This window comes from Oncorhynchus masou, chromosome 27, assembly GCF_036934945.1.
Source record: "Oncorhynchus masou masou isolate Uvic2021 chromosome 27, UVic_Omas_1.1, whole genome shotgun sequence".
Classification (NCBI taxonomy): domain Eukaryota; kingdom Metazoa; phylum Chordata; class Actinopteri; order Salmoniformes; family Salmonidae; genus Oncorhynchus; species Oncorhynchus masou.
Genome location: NC_088238.1, coordinates 24,617,816 through 24,634,730, shown reverse-complemented (window position 1 = coordinate 24,634,730; position 16,915 = coordinate 24,617,816). Strand labels below are relative to the sequence as shown.

Genomic DNA, 16,915 nt, shown 5'->3' with positions numbered 1-16,915 from the left:
AGAACCTTGAGGAACACCGAAATTTACAGTTGATTTGTCAGAGGACAAACCATCCACAGAGACAACCCAATATCTTTCCGACAGATAAGATCTAAACCAAGCCAGAACTTGTCCGTTTAGACCAATTTGGGTTTCCAATCTCTCCAAAAGAATGTGGTGATCGATGGTATCAAAAGCAGCACAAGGTCTAGGAGCCCGAGGACAGATGCAGAGCCTCGGTCTGACGCCATTAAAAGGTAATTTAACACCTTCACAAGTGCAGTCTCAGTGCTATGATGGGGTCAGTGCTATGATGACGTTTCGTATGTATTGTTTGTCTTCAGGATGGCAGTGAGTTGCTGCGCAACATGAACACACTCTTGTGCATCCAGTCTATTTAGAATGATCTTTCAGCAAGACAACAGCAAGAGGTTGATTGACACAAGGGTGTGTTCAAAGAAGGAGGAGATCAGATCCTCTTTATAAACACTTCAGCTACAGTACTTTTCCACCTGTCTGCTCATCAAAGCCAAACAAGCCTTGGAGAGGGAGAGGAGACAAAAAAGTAAGTTTTCATTTAATTTTACTAATGGGGTATTACAAGCACTTTCTTACTGTTTAACATCTTACATAATGACTAATATTTTGGTGTCAAAAAGCATTCTAGGTTATCTAGAAAATATGTCTAGTTTGGATCACAGTAGCTCACATTATGGGATATTAATCAAGAACAAAATAAGTCAGAAAATGTGTTTTGTTTCTGCATATGTAAAGTGATTATGTATTGACATATAATACTGCAACAACATACCATCAATCATTTATCATATCACTAATCACTTCAGCAATGACATACGGTACTGTTTCTTTCGAGTCTATATAGGTCAAGTTTAAAAAAGAAGGGATTCTGCCCTCAAAATATACTGTTTTACTTTGAATATTCAACACATCATCAATGTATGATCCCTAGCCTGCTTGGGGGGGGAATTGAACTCATGAATCAGTGATCAGGCCTGTGTCCTTAATAACATTTGGTTCAAATGGTCTGCAGCTAAACACACTACAATGACACACCAGATTATATTATCACTGACATTAATAGATGAATGCCTCATTGTATAATATTTGTCCAGAGGATGCTGAGGAGGAAGAATTTGAGAAGAAAAACTAGTTTTCCTGTTTCAGGTTACAGGTAAATGTCAAGTTAGTCCTGAAATCACTGAAAATCATCCAATCCACTATTCTATATAATAATATTTATAAGCATCACAACACTACACACGTTTAAAATTTTTGGGAGAAGAGACGTTGGAGGAGAAAGGTTGAGTAAATCCACTTCAGTCACTCTTTCCCTGTCAAATGAGCCAGAGTATCAGACTCTATTTGCCTAGTTAAATCCACTGGCTATTTTACATAGCTTTTACATGAATCTCGGCACCCAGAACCAAATCAGCTACTCAATGTTAAGCCTGTCAAGAGAGACTTCTTTTCCATAACAGTTTGCATTAAATATCTTTCTTATAACCTTTTATGGAGTGTTTCTTAAACAGACAAACACCTTCTTTACCCTTTTACATCTTTGCAGTGGCAATGTGGCTCCCAACAGCGGTGGTACTGTTTCTGGGTAAGAATTGTATTCCCTTTTCCCCAACATCTTTAAAGTAAAAACAGCACATAATTTAGACAATGTATACTGACCACAGAATGTTGATATAGTTACCTTATTTGATCTATTGTGACACATATCCAATTCATACAGTGCTTTTCAGAAACATCCCTTGTCTTATTCCACATTTTCTTTTGTTACTGCCTGAATTCATAATGGATTAAATCAAAATAGAATCTCACCCATCAATACGTTTTGAGAAATTGTAGTAAATTTATTCAAAATTAAATACAGACATATTTAATTTACATAACAATTCACGCCCTTGACTCAATACTTTGTAGAAGCACCTTTGGCAGCGATTACAGCTGTGAGTATTTCTGGGTAAGTCTCTAAGAGCTTTCCACACCTGGACTGTGCAACATTTGCCCATTATTCTTTTCAAAATTCTTCAAGCTCTGTCACATGTATTGCTGGTCATTGTTAGAAAAACCAAGCAAATTGAACCAGGTTTTCCTCTAGGATTTTGCCTATGCTTAACTCTATTCCGTTTATTTTTTATTTGTAAAAACTCATTAGTCTTCAATGACTACAAGCATACTGTCACGGTTTTCATATGGTGAAGGAGAGTCGGACCAAACTGCAGCGTGTCTAATGTGATCCATGTTTAATAAAACAAACATAACACAAATCAATACAAAACACTACAAAACAAATAACCAAAAAGAAAACCGAAACAGCCTAAACTGGTGTCAACTAACACAGCACAAGGACATCAAGACACTAAGGACAATCACCCACGGCAAACTCAAAGAATATGGCTGCCTAAATATGGTTCCCAATCAGAGACAACGATAAGCACCTGCCTCTGATTGTGAACCACTCCAGACAGCCATAGACTTTGCTAGATAACCCCACTAGCTACAATCCCAAATACATACACACCAAAACCCCAAGACAAAACACACCACAATACAAAAACTCCATGCCACACCCTGGCCTGACCCAATACATGAAGAAAAACACAAAATACTTAGACCAGGGCGTGACACATGCCCATAACATGAGGAAGCCACCACTTTGCATTGAAAATATGCATAGTGCTACTCAGGAATAGTGGTACTCAGCTTTCTTCTTTCACTCTGCCAATTAGGTTAGTATAGTGGAGTAACTATGATGTTGTTGATCCATCCTCAGTTTCCTCCCATTACAGCCATTGAACTCTGTAACTGTTTTAAAGTCCCCATTGACCACCATGGTGAAATCCTTGAGCGGTTTCCTTCCTCTCCGGCAACTGAGTTAGGGAGGACGCCTGTATCTTTGTAGTGACTGGGTGTATTGCTACACCATCCAAAGTGTAGTGTAACTTCACCATGCTCAACGGGATATTCAACGTCTGCTTCTCATCTTAATGTAAACCATTTTTTATTCTGTCTGTAACAAATGTGGAGAAAGTCAAGTCGTGTGAAATCTTTCTGAAGGCAATGCATTTACAAATTATACATGTTTTACAGAATCAACATACACATTACTTTTGGGGGTCTTTCTGTGAAATGTACGGTATGGGAATGTTTAGACTGTTTTCTTTGCCCAGGTGCAGCCCCTGACCTCTTCTTCAGCCAGCAGTCCTTAAATGAGTCTTTCAGTGACACCAGAGCAGTTGAACCATGTGAGTGTACATTATATGCTATATCAAATCCAACTTTATTTGTCACATGCGCTGAATACAAGTGTAGTCCTTACCGTGAAATGCTTACTTACAAGCCCTTAACCAACAGTGCAGTTCAAGAAGAGTTAAGAAAATATTTACCAAATAAACAAAGAAAAAATAATACAAAGTAACACAATAACGAGGCTATATACAGGGGGTACCGGTACAGAGTCAGTGTGTGGGGGTACAGGTTAGAGGTCATTTGAGATGTATCCTTCATGGTTTAGTTTAAGTCAATCTAATATTGGACTATTGAGCTTGGACGAAGCCATTTCTGTCACTTTTGTGGTAGTTTAGGATTTTAGTAATTGACTTGTTATCCAAATTAACCACATTTGCCCTGTTCCACAGCTCACTGCTCACAGGGATTCGTGGTTGACAAAGTCTTTCCTTTCAACGACATTCTGATGGTGTATGAACGGGACCAACATCATTGCCAGCTTGCCTGCACTCAGACCCCTGGGTGTTCCTACTTCAGCTACGTGGTTAAAACGTATCATCTATTTGAGTATTTGGGTTGTCTGTTTGGGTGGTGGTCAAACCACTTGTTTTGTTAAATAGTTAATGGGTGGGGCTAGAGAAATGTCACTGCTCTGAAATGCAGAGCTATGAATTGAAGAATTCACGAGATCAAAATTATATACAGTACAGTGCCTTGCGAAAGTATTCGGCCCCCTTGAACTTTGCGACCTTTTGCCACATTTCAGGCTTCAAACATAAAGATATAAAACTGTATTTTTTTGTGAAGAATCAACAACAAGTGGGACACAATCATGAAGTGGAACGACATTTATTGGATATTTCAAACTTTTTTAACAAATCAAAAACTGAAAAATTGGGCGTGCAAAATTATTCAGCCCCCTTAAGTTAATACTTTGTAGCGCCACCTTTTGCTGCGATTACAGCTGTAAGTCGCTTGGGGTATGTCTCTATCAGTTTTGCACATCGAGAGACTGACATTTTCCCCATTCCTCCTTGCAAAACAGCTCGAGCTCAGTGAGGTTGGATGGAGAGCATTTGTGAACAGCAGTTTTCAGTTCTTTCCACAGATTCTCGATTGGATTCAGGTCTGGACTTTGACTTGGCCATTCTAACACCTGGATATGTTTATTTTTGAACCATTCCATTGTAGATTTTGCTTTATGTTTTGGATCATTGTCTTGTTGGAAGACAAATCTCCGTCCCAGTCTCAGGTCTTTTGCAGACTCCATCAGGTTTTCTTCCAGAATGGTCCTGTATTTGGCTCCATCCATCTTCCCATCAATTTTAACCATCTTCCCTGTCCCTGCTGAAGAAAAGCAGGCCCAAACCATGATGCTGCCACCACCATGTTTGACAGTGGGTATGGTGTGTTCAGGGTGATGTGCTGTGTTGCTTTTACGCCAAACATAACTTTTTGCATTGTTCAATTTGGTTTCATCTGACCAGAGCACCTTCTTCCACATGTTTGGTGTGTCTCCCAGGTGGCTTGTGGCGAACTTTAAACAACACCTTTTATGGATATCTTTAAGAAATGGCTTTCGTCTTGCCACTCTTCCATAAAGGCCAGATTTGTGCAATATACGACTGATTGTTGTCCTATGGACAGAGTCTCCCACCTCAGCTGTAGATCTCTGCAGTTCATCCAGAGTGATCATGGGCCTCTTGGCTGCATCTCTGATCAGTCTTCTCCTTGTATGAGCTGAAAGTTTAGAGGGACGGCCAGGTCTTGGTAGATTTGCAGACGTCTGATGCTCCTTCCATTTCAATATTATCGCTTGCACAGTGCTCCTTGGGATGTTTAAAGCTTGGGAAATCTTTTTGTATCCAAATCCGGCTTTAAACTTCTTCACAACAGTATCTCGGACCTGCCTGGTGTGTTCCTTGTTCTTCATGATGCTCTCTGCACTTTTAACGGACCTCTGAGACTATCACAGTGCAGGTGCATTTATACGGAGACTTGATTACACACAGGTTGATTGTATTTATCATCATTAGTCATTTAGGTCAACATTGGATCATTCAGAGATCCTCACTGAACTTCTGGAAAGAGTTTGCTGCACTGAAAGTAAAGGGGCTGAATAATTTTGCACGCCCAATTTTTCAATTTGTTAAAAAAGTTTGAAATACCCAATAAATGTCGTTCCACTTCATGATTGTGTCCCACTTGTTGTTGATTCTTCACAAAAAAATACAGTTTTATATCTTTATGTTTGAAGCCTGAAATGTGGCAAAAGTTCGCAAAGTTTAAGGGGGCCGAATACTTTCGCAAGGCACTGTATTTGTTCACAATTACATTGTTTACAAAAAATGATTGTGGAACAGAGGCATGACAGAAGAATTCCATCAGTATTGACTTTTACTTTCAAACCAGATTCCGATGCTATCAAAAGTACTCAGATGGTCAACCAACTACAAAAGACATTCCAGGAATCATATCTGGTTACACAAGGAATGGGTGCAGGGAAGGTATGGACTAATCTAACTGTAAGAAAAGTACAACTGTTAAACATATTGTCAGCATTCACATTGTCAAGAGTTGCAAAAAAGCTCTAAATTGAGATCATTGAGATAAATCCAATGTGGTTTTATATTAAAACCTCTACAGGATCGGTGGGTCCACACGGGACGGTTGAGCTAACGTAGGCTAATGCGATTAGCATGAGATTGATTCCCAGGACATAGACATATCTGATATTGACAAAAAAAAAAAATCTTGTTTATTTAACTGCACTGTTCAATGTACAGTAGCTATTACAGTGAAAGAAAACCAAACAATTTTTTGAGGAGAGGGCACTGTTATGAACTTGAAAGTTATTAATAAACCAAGTTGGCACATTTGGGCAGTCTTGATTCCACATTTTGAACAGAAATGCAATGGTTCATTGGATCAGTCTAAAACTTTGCACATACGCTGCAGCCATCTAGTGGCCAAAATCAAATTGTGCCTGTAGCTGGAATAATACATTATGGCCTTTCATTTGATGATGTGTTATGTACTTGAGTGAAGACCCAAAAGCGGTTTTAACAGAAACAGAGTTCTTTTAATGAAAAAACAGGAATGGCATAGATCCTCTTCCGACGTTGTCAATGGAACAAAAGATAGTTAGTAGAGTGCAGGATGCACCTGCCAGGCAGACTCTGACAGGATAGGATTAGGTGGAAGCAAACGAGACGATAGCTTGCTTCTGGCATGAGAAACACAAACGAGAATCTGACACCGAAAGTAGCAGGAACAGAGAAAGAAATAGAGACCTAATCAGAGGGAAAAAGGGAACAGGTGGGGAAAGGGTGAATGAGCTAGTTAGGGGAGATGAGGAACAGCTGGAGAAGGAGAGAAAGAGAAGGTAACCTAATAAGACCAGCAGAGAGAGACAGAGTGAAGAGAAAGGACAGGAACAGACATAATAAGACATGACAGTACCCCCCCCACTCACCGAGCGCCTCCTGGCGCACTCGAGGAGGAAACCTGGCGGCAACAGAGGAAATCATCGATCAGCGAACGGTCCAGCACGTCCCGAGAGGGAACCCAACTCCTCTCCTCAGGACCGTACCCTCCCAATCCACTAGGTACTGATGACCACGGCCCCGAGGACGCATGTCCAAAATCTTACGAACCCTGTAGATAGGTGCGCCCTCGACAAGGATGGGGGGGGGGAGGGACGAGCGGGGCGCGAAGAACGGGCTTAACACAGGAGACATGGAAGACCGGGTGAACGCGACGAAGATAGCGCGGGAGAAGAAGTCGCACTGCGACAGGATTAATGACTTGAGAAATACGGAACGGACCAATGAACCGCGGGGTCAACTTGCGAGAAGCTGTCTTAAGGGGAAGGTTCTGAGTGGAGAGCCATACTCTCTGACCGCAACAATATCTAGGACTCTTGGTCCCACGCTTATTAGCGGCCCTAACAGTCTGCGCCCTATTACGGCAAAGTGCCGACCTGACCCCCTTCCAGGTGCGCGCAACGCTGGACAAAAGCCTGAGCGGAGGGGACGCAGGACTCGGCGAGCTGAGATGAGAACAGCGGAGGCTGGTACCCGAGGCTACTCTGAAAAGGAGATAGACCGGTAGCAGACGAAGGAAGCGAGTTGTGGGCGTACTCTGCCCAGGGGAGCTGTTCTGACCAAGACGCAGGGTTACGAAAAGAAAGACTGCGTAAGATGCGACCAACAGTCTGATTGGCCCGTTCGGCTTGACCGTTAGACTGGGGATGAAAGCCGGACGAGAGACTGACGGAAGCCCCAATCAAACGGCAAAACTCCCTCCAAAATTGAGACGTGAACTGCGGGCCTCTGTCTGAAACGACGTCTGACGGAAGGCCATGAATTCGGAAAACATTCTCGATAATGATCTGAGCCGTCTCCTTAGCAGAAGGGAGCTTAGCGAGAGGAATGAAATGAGCCGCCTTAGAGAATCTATCGACAACCGTAAGAATAACTGTCTTCCCCGCTGATGAAGGCAGTCCGGTGATAAAATCTAAAGCGATGTGAGACCACGGTCGAGAGGGAATGGGAAGCGGTCTGAGACGGCCGGCAGGAGGAGAGTTCCCAGATTTAGTCTGCGCGCAGACCGAACAAGCAGCGACAAATCGCGCGTCACGTTCCCGAGTGGGCCACCAGAAACGCTGGCGAATGGAAGCGAGCGTACCCCGAACGCCGGGGTGGCCGGCTAACTTGGCAGAGTGGGCCCACTGAAGAACGGCCGGACGAGTAGGAACGGGAACGAACAGAAGGTTCCTAGGACAAGCTCGCGGCGACGGAGTGTGAGCGAGTGCTTGCTTTACCTGCCTCTCAATTCCCCAGACAGTCAACCCGACAACACGCCCCTCAGGGAGAATCCCCTCGGGGTCGGTGGAGACCTCAGAAGAACTGAAGAGACGAGATAAAGCATCAGGCTTGGTGTTTTTTGAGCCCGGACGATAAGAAATAACAAACTCGAAACGAGCGAAAAACAGAGCCCAACGAGCCTGACGCGCATTAAGTCGTTTGGCTGAACGGATGTACTCAAGGTTCCTATGGTCAGTCCAAACGACAAAGGAACGGTCGCCCCCTCCAACCACTGTCGCCATTCGCCTAGGGCTAAGCGGATGGCGAGCAGTTCGCGATTACCAACATCATAATTACGTTCTGACGGCGATAACGCGATAGCGATGAGAGAAAACGCGCAAGGATGGACCTTGCCGTCAGAGAGGGAGCGCTGAGAAAGAATGGCTCCCACGCCCACCTCTGACGCGTCAACCTCAACAACAAACTGTCTAGAGATGTCAGGTGTAACAAGAATAGGTGCGGATGTAAAACGATTCTTGAGAAGATCAAAAGCTCCCTGGGCGGAAACGGACCACTTAAAGCACGTCTTAACAGAAGTAAGGGCTGTGAGGGGAGCTGCCACCTGACCGAAATTACGGATGAAACGACGATAGAAATTCGCGAAGCCAAGAAAGCGCTGCAGCTCGACGCGTGACTTAGGAACGGGCCAATCAATGACAGCCTGGACCTTAGCGGGATCCATCTTAATGCCCTCAGCGGAAATAACAGAACCGAGAAAAGGGACAGAGGAGGCATGAAAAGTGCACTTCTCAGCCTTCACATAAAGACAGTTCTCCAAAAGGCGCTGGAGGACGCGTCGCACGTGCTGAACATGAATCGGGAGAGACGGTGAAAAAATCAGGATATCGTCCATGTAAACGAAAACAAAAATGTTCAGCATGTCTCTCAGGACGTCGTTAACTAGTGCCTTAAAGACAGCTGGAGCGTTAACGAGGCCGAAAGGAAGAACCCGGTATTCAAAGTGCCCTAACGGAGTGTTAAACGCCGTCTTCCACTCGTCCCCCTCCCTGATGCGCACGAGATGGTAGGCGTTACGAAGGTCCAATTTGGTGAAAAACCTGGCTCCCTGCAGGATCTCGAAGGCTGAAGACATAAGAGGAAGCGGATAACGATTCTTAACTGTTATGTCAGTCAGCCCTCGATAATCCACGCATGGGCGCAGGGACCCGTCCTTCTTCTGAACAAAAAAACCCCCGCTCCGGCGGGAGAGGAGGAGGAGACTATGATACCGGCGTCGAGCGATACCGACAAATAATCCTCGAGAGCCTTACGTTCGGGAGCCGACAGAGAGTATAATCTACCCCGGGGGGGAGTAGTTCCCGGAAGGAGATCAATACTACAGTCATACGACCGGTGTGGAGGGAGAGAAGTGGCCTTGGAACGACTGAACACCGTGCGCAGATCGTGATACTCCTCCGGCACCCCTGTCAAATCACCAGGCTCCTCCTGTGAAGAAGAGACAGAGGAAACAGGAGGGATAGCAGACATTAAACAGGTCACATGACAAGAAACATTCCAGGATAGGATAGTATTACTAGACCAATTAATAGAAGGGTTATGGCGCACTAGCCAGGGATGACCCAAAACAACAGGTGTAAAAGGTGAACGAAAAATTAAAAAAGAAATGGTTTCGCTATGATTACCAGAGACAGTGAGGGTTAAAGGCAGCGTCTCACGCTGAATCTTGGGGAGAGAACTACCATCTAAAGCGAACAAGGCCGTGGGATCCCTTAACTGTCTGAGAGGAATGTCATGTTCCCGAGCCCAGGTCTCGTCCATAAAACAGCCCTCCGCCCCAGAGTCTATCAAGGCACTGCAGGAAGCAGATGAACCGGGCCAGCGGAGATGGACCGGAAAGGTAGTGCAGGATCTTGAAGGAGAGACCTGAGTAGTTGCGCTCACCAGTAGCCCTCCTCTTACTGATGAGCTCTGGCTTTTACTGGGCATGAGGTGACAAAATGACCAGCGGAGCCGCAGTAGAGACAGAGGCGGTTGGTGATTCTCCGTTCCTTCTCCTTGGCCGAGATGCGGATACCCCCAGCTGCATAGGCTCAGCATCCGAGCCGGCGGAGGAGGGTGGCAGTGATGCGGCAGGTGGCAGTGATGCGGAGAGGGGGCAAAGGAGAACGCGAACTCCTTTCCACGAGCTCGGCGACGAAGATCAAACCGTCGCTCTATGCGAATAGCGAGAGCTATTAAGGAGTCCAGACTGGAAGGAACCTCCCGGGAGAGAATCTCATCCTTAACCTCGGCGAGGAGACCCTCCAGAAAACGAGCGAGCAAAGCCGGCTCGTTCCAGTCACTAGAGGCAGCGAGAGTGCGAAACTCAATAGAATAATCCGTTATGGATCGATTCCCCTGACATAGGGAAGACAGAGTCCTGATACTGGTTAATACACTCAGCCCTCGCCTCCCAGTTTGCCGTGCCCCACTCACGCGCCCGTCCGGTAATGACGTAGGCGATGCGGGCTGTGCTCCTGGAGTAAGTGTTGGGCTGGAGAGAGAACACCACATCACACTGAGTGAGGAATGAGCGGCACTCAGTGGGCTCCCCAGAGTAACACGGCGGGTTATTGATCCTGGGCTCCGGAGACTCGGAAACCCTGGAAGTGGGCGGTGGATCGAGGTGGAGTTGGTGAACCTGTCTTGTGAGGTCGGAGACTTGGATGGCCAGGGTCTCAACGGCATGTCGAGCAGCAGACAATTCCTCCTCGTGTCTGCCTAGCATCGCTCCCTGGATCTCGACGGCGGAGTGAAAAGGGTCCGGAGCCGCTGGGTCCATTCTTGGTCAGATTCTTCTGTTATGTACTTGAGTGAAGACCCAAAAGCGGTTTTAACAGAAACAGAGTTCTTTTAATGAAAAAACAGGAATGGCATAGATCCTCTTCCGACGTTGTCAATGGAACAAAAGATAGTTAGTAGAGTGCAGGATGCACCTGCCAGGCAGACTCCGACAGGATAGGATTAGGTGGAAGCAAACGAGACGATAGCTTGCTTCTGGCATGAGAAACACAAACGAGAATCTGACACCGAAAGTAGCAGGAACAGAGAAAGAAATAGAGACCTAATCAGAGGGAAAAAAGGGAACAGGTGGGGAAAGGGTGAATGAGCTAGTTAGGGGAGATGAGGAACAGCTGGAGAAGGAGAGAAAGAGAAGGTAACCTAATAAGACCAGCAGAGAGAGACAGAGTGAAGAGAAAGGACAGGAACAGACATAATAAGACATGACATGATGGTACAAATAAATACAAAAATAAGTTTTTTACTTTGTGTTATCTTCTACCAGTTCTAATGTGTTATATTCTCCTACATTCATTTTATATTTCCACAAATTTCAAAGTTTCTCCTTTGAAATGGTATCAAGAATATGCATATCCTTGCTTCAGGTCCTGAGCTACAGGCAGTTAGATTTAGGTATGTCATTTTAGGTGAAAATTTAAAAAAAGTGGATCACTCAGTCCATGGGTGATTGCTCACAAAACTAAAACAAGAAATGTCGTTCTTTGTAGAAAGGATTGTTGACAAATATTTGTCATTTGTACCTTAAAGAATACTGGAGGAACTGAAGTTGGAATAATTTGTGACAATTTGACCTCACCCAGGGCTCCTTTAGGACTCCATACTTTCATCTGTAGGCGCTACAAAGTAAAAATTGGAGTCAAATGAAACTTTACCGCTTGCTATGTAATATGAGTAGTATTTTGATTTCAACAGTACATCTCTTACATACATTTATGCATATTGAAAAATATGACCATGAATATTAAAAATATATTATTTTAGATTATGCAAATTTTTAAATATATGATCCCTTCAATTCATCCCATAAAACTAATACTAGTAGAGATTCCACTCTGGAAATCTAATATGGATGTAGAATACAGATGCTTCAGAAAGTATTCACACTAGACTTTTTTTGTTTTTTTTGTTGTTTTACAGCCTGATTTTAAAATGGATTAAAAATAGCATATTTTTTGGTCACCAGCCTATACACTATACCCCATAATGTCAAAGTGGAATAATATTTCCAGGAATTTTTACAAACAAATTAAAAATGAAAAGCTGAGATGTCTTGAGTCAATAAGTATTCAAACACTTTGTCATGGCAAACCTAAACAAGTTCATCAGTAAAAATGTCCTTAACAAGTCACAGAATAAGTTGCATGGACTCTGTGGGAATTAATATTGTTAACATGATTTTGAATCCTATAATGCTAAAAGTAGCAGAGATCACAGTCTGGAACTTAGGTATTGGTGTAAGGTATATTATAAGTTGCACCCTCTTTGGCACTTCGAACACCCTCAATTTGTTGGGGTATGGACTCTACAAGGTGTCAAAAGCGTTCCACAGGGATGCTGGCCCATGTTGACTCCAACGCTTCCCACAGTTGTGTCAAATGGTCTGGATGTCCTTTGGGTGGTGGATCAGTCTTGAAACACACAGCAAACTGTTGGGCTTGAAAAACCCAGCAGGGTTGTAGCTCTTGACACACACAAACAAATGTGCCTGGCACCGCCTGTTCAAAGGCACTTCAATGTTTTGTCTTGCCCATTCACCCTCTAAACGTCACACACACACAATCCATGTCTCAATTGTCTCAAGGCTTAAAAATCATTCTTTAACCCGTCTCCTCTCCTTCATCTACACTGATTGATGTGAATTGAACAGGTGACATCAGTAAGGGACCATAGCTTTCACCTGGATTCACCTGATCATTCTATGTAATGACATAAAATGTTCCTAATGTTTTGTACATTGAGTATTTCAGAAGTCCTTCCTCCAAAGGACCATTCTATGGAATATATTTAGTGAAAATCCCAAAGAGTTTTGAACTTCTTTGGTTCTAGTTTCATGAGGAGTCACCCCAGTGCTTTGTCTGTCCACACAGGCCCAGCAGTAGAGATACCAGTGTTTACTTTGGTTAGCGAGGAGAGGAGCATGGATGAAGCCCAGAAGTTCTGCAGGGAGTACTACGATGAACAGGCCACCATCTTCAATGCTGAGGACCAGACAGCAGCTCTGAGAGCAGTGTCAGCACAGAACCTCACTGACGCTGTCTGGGTCCACTCCCAATACCAGGCCTTTTGGCCCAAACTGGGCTATTCGAATACACTAAATGCAAAGTGTGTTGTTCATGAATTTGTAAAAAAACTATGGGTTTTGAGAGAATGCACAAGTTCAAGTAACTTTGTGTGCCAGAAAAGTAAGTTTATTTTGCATCTCTTCTCCCTACTACTCCAAAGTAATGAAAACACTTTACTTGAAGGGGGGTAGTCATTCTTAACATATTGGTAAAGTACATAGTACATTTCAAATAATGTCACCTTTAAGGGTTACTGTATGTATCCTTTGACAATCATCTAGGTGCATTTATTTAACATCAATGTCCATATCTTTTAGGGCTTTTTAAGACAATTGTATTTTCTGTCCTTAGGCACACAATTAAACTCAGAGCTTAAATACTACATGGGTCAAGGTTCATTGACGTGGGAGGAGGCACAGACGGCTTGCCGAGCCAGTGGAGATGACTTAGCGAGCATCCTCACCCAAGAGGATTACACAGCATTCCAAAGCATAACAGAGACACGGCAGTTTGAAATGTGGATTGGACTCTACTGGAAGACTTCTACCAGAATGTGGGAGTGGTCCAATGGGGACCCCTTTCCATACTGTGTGTCTGAGCCTCAACTGGGTGCTAGTAACTGCTGCTCCCTGAAACATAAGTGCCATTGGCAGACTGAAAACGTCACCCTGGAGAAGACAGACTGCTCTCTGAAGAGACCGTTCCTTTGCACTGGAAGTAAGACTTACATCTTTTATTGAACACTTCGAGAGAGGAAAAGGCAGGATTCAAACCTATTTCTGACACCATAGACATGTGTGCCAGAGTCTGTGGCATTTCCACGAGACCTGCCAGGCCACCAGACTGTCATCTTATTGGTGTTACTATGGTTCGTAAGACAGGGGCAGGGATGGCAATTTAGCCCCAATAGGGTCCCAATGCAGCAAACACTGTCACATGTCAGACACAGAGATGCTACATGTAGCCTACTCCAGCCACCTCTCTCTCCCCACCTTTCAGATATATGTGCTCATGTGGTTTCAGTTATGAGATAATATTTCCATACTGGTAAACATAGAACACAGAGGGTTGCTACTACACAGTTCCAAAGTCATTTACAGCCTTTAAAGGACATTGGAAGAAATATTTATTATTTATTGTAAATAAGGTGAACCTCATTTGAGTGTCTGTTACCATTCATATGTCCCTCTAGAAAAGAGAATCAAGCAGACCATTGTAAGGATGTCTCTGAAATCTAACACAGGAGCTGACCTCAATGACCCAGTGATAAAGGAACAGATGTTGGAGCAGGTACAGTTGTCCTACATCTCCCACATCAGAAATCAATGTCATCCTCACTCATTTCACTGTTTTCAAGATTAGGAATAGAAACCTGACATCACATAGTATTACATTTATGATGCTCAATTAAAATTGGTGTTGCTGGCTTCATCTAGTTTGATCATATCTCATAGACAAGAAAGGAGTTTGTGAAGAATGGTAACTTCATCCAAGGCCTACGCTGGAGAAAACTGCCGAATGGAGATGTTTTTCGCAAAACAGTTGAACTTGGAAGCCCTGATGAAGGTAAGCACCTTTTGGTGCTACAGTTATAAAAATGGCCCTACTTTTGTTTAGTCTTGTGCAGAGTCCCTTGTACAGTGTGTTGTTAGGTTTTGCATCCCATTGACAGTTTGGAAATGAAGTCAGGTGTTCATGAACTATTTCCAGTGAGAGTCTTTGTACTGTTGTGTTTGTTTTCTAAGGTCAGTGTGGGTCTGGATGAAGAGGACCAGTAAAGGCAATGCAGAAGGAGAGGCATGGAAGGTCCAAGGAAACCACATTATATATTATATACCTTATAATACGTAATACAATATTATTCTTGTTAATGTCATTCAAGTTATGATAGTTCGATTTGTCGTATGAAGGTAAAATTATGACGTCAATTTACATTAGGATTGATTTAGACTTTACAATGTTTGACTAATATAACACCAAATTATAATGTAAGATATTTGTTGGTGTATGAATGTAATGTAATAATGTTTGTTGTACATCAGGGCAATTTGGTTAGTGAAGAGAAGAGGAATAAAAAGACATTTGTGTTTTTTCAAGTCTGTTGTTAAGGACATTTCAGTCAGGGACTTGCATTTTAATGAGAAAAATTATGTTACACACTCAATTATGGATGCGACTGTTGACATTCTTCAATTAAAGATGTTTGATTAGTGACATCAGTATTACCATTATTTTCACTCTCCAGCAAAAATGGTGAGATGGAGGCAGTAATCACAACAGAGTTATGTAGAATTATGTCCCAACATGCAAGCAGCAACCTTCAGGGAAGAGTACATACAGAAACACACACAGACAGACAGACTGTTGTGGGTGTGACAGAATGGCAGTATACATGTCATGAAGCTAATCAACATTTGTATATCATTAGAGTTTTCCCTGGTGTCATGGTGTGTTGTGGCAGCTATTACAGTCATAAACACAGGCTCATGTATAGCAGGGGAGGTGTGTGGGGGTCTTGTCCTTATTCGTGTAGTTGATGGCTGTTATACATTAATCAACTTGATAAACCAAGTCATGTAGGCCTAGTTATTTAGCAAATGGTTTTATCCAAATTGACATAGACCAGGAAGTAAAACCACATCCGAACTACTTCTACCGTAGCACTAAACTCCAACCAAATAAGCTACACCGTGTTCATACCAGGAACTATGGGCTCTTGTACATCCAGAATTACATTGCACTTTGTTTACACAATTGGGGATTAGGCTGCCATGACCCTGCAGGTACCACATGAAAACAAACATTAATTACAATGCATTGGGCTGTAGGAAGACGGCCTGCTTTGCCTGGAACATTACATTTACATTTAAGTCATTTAGCAGACGCTCTTATCCAGAGCGACTTACAAATTGGTGAATTCACCTTCTGACATCCAGTGGAACAGCCACTTTACAATAGTGCATCTAAATCATTAAGGGGGGGGGTGAGAAGGATTACTTATCCTATCCTAGGTATTCCTTGAAGAGGTGGGGTTTCAGGTGTCTCCGGAAGGTGGTGATTGACTCCGCTGTCCTGGCGTCGTGAGGGAGTTTGTTCCACCATTGGGGGCCAGAGCAGCGAACAGTTTTGACTGGGCTGAGCGGGAACTGTACTTCCTCAATGGTAGGGAGGCGAGCAGGCCAGAGGTGGATGAACGCAGTGCCCTTGCTTGGGTGTAGGGCCTGATCAGAGCCTGGAGGTACTGCGGTGCCGTTCCCCTCACAGCTCCGTAGGCAAGCACCATGGTCTTGTAGCGGATGCGAGCTTCAACTGGAAGCCAGTGGAGAGAGCGGAGGAGCGGGGGTGACGTGAGAGAACTTGGGAAGGTTGAACACCAGACGGGCTGCGGCGTTCTGGATGAGTTGTAGGGGTTTAATGGCACAGGCAGGGAGCCCAGCCAACAGCGAGTTGCAGTAATCCAGACGGGAGATGACAAGTGCCTGGATTAGGACCTGCGCCGCTTCCTGTGTGAGGCAGGGTCGTACTCTGCGGATGTTGTAGAGCATGAACCTACAGGAACGGGCCACCGCCATGATGTTGGTTGAGAACGACAGGGTGTTGTCCAGGATCACGCCAAGGTTCTTAGCGCTCTGGGAGGAGGACACAATGGAGTTGTCAACCGTGATGGCGAGATCATGGAACGGGCAGTCCTTCCCCGGGAGGAAGAGCAGCTCCGTCTTGCCGAGG

The 16,915-nt window shown here is 44.0% G+C and overlaps 1 protein-coding gene across 1 annotated transcript; it reads left to right on the top strand.

Moving 5' to 3' along the window:
- The first annotated feature begins 410 nt into the window (after positions 1 to 410).
- LOC135515313 (uncharacterized) lies at positions 411 to 15,405 on the top strand. The gene is made up of 10 exons (XM_064939000.1): positions 411 to 544; positions 1,565 to 1,603; positions 3,180 to 3,254; positions 3,648 to 3,789; positions 5,650 to 5,744; positions 12,995 to 13,309; positions 13,541 to 13,906; positions 14,382 to 14,479; positions 14,644 to 14,755; positions 14,935 to 15,405. Coding segments are annotated over exons 1-10 (1,263 nt in total). The 5' UTR covers positions 411 to 543; the 3' UTR covers positions 14,955 to 15,405.
- Positions 15,406 to 16,915: the final 1,510 nt, after the last annotated feature.

Bases quoted from the DNA above. Each gene is read 5' to 3' on its own strand.
- LOC135515313 (XM_064939000.1), top strand. The intron at 3,790-5,649 runs GTATCATCTATT...CTTTCAAACCAG, and splicing joins TTCAGCTACGTGGTTAAAAC to ATTCCGATGCTATCAAAAGT. The intron at 5,745-12,994 runs GTATGGACTAAT...CTGTCCACACAG, and splicing joins AAGGAATGGGTGCAGGGAAG to GCCCAGCAGTAGAGATACCA.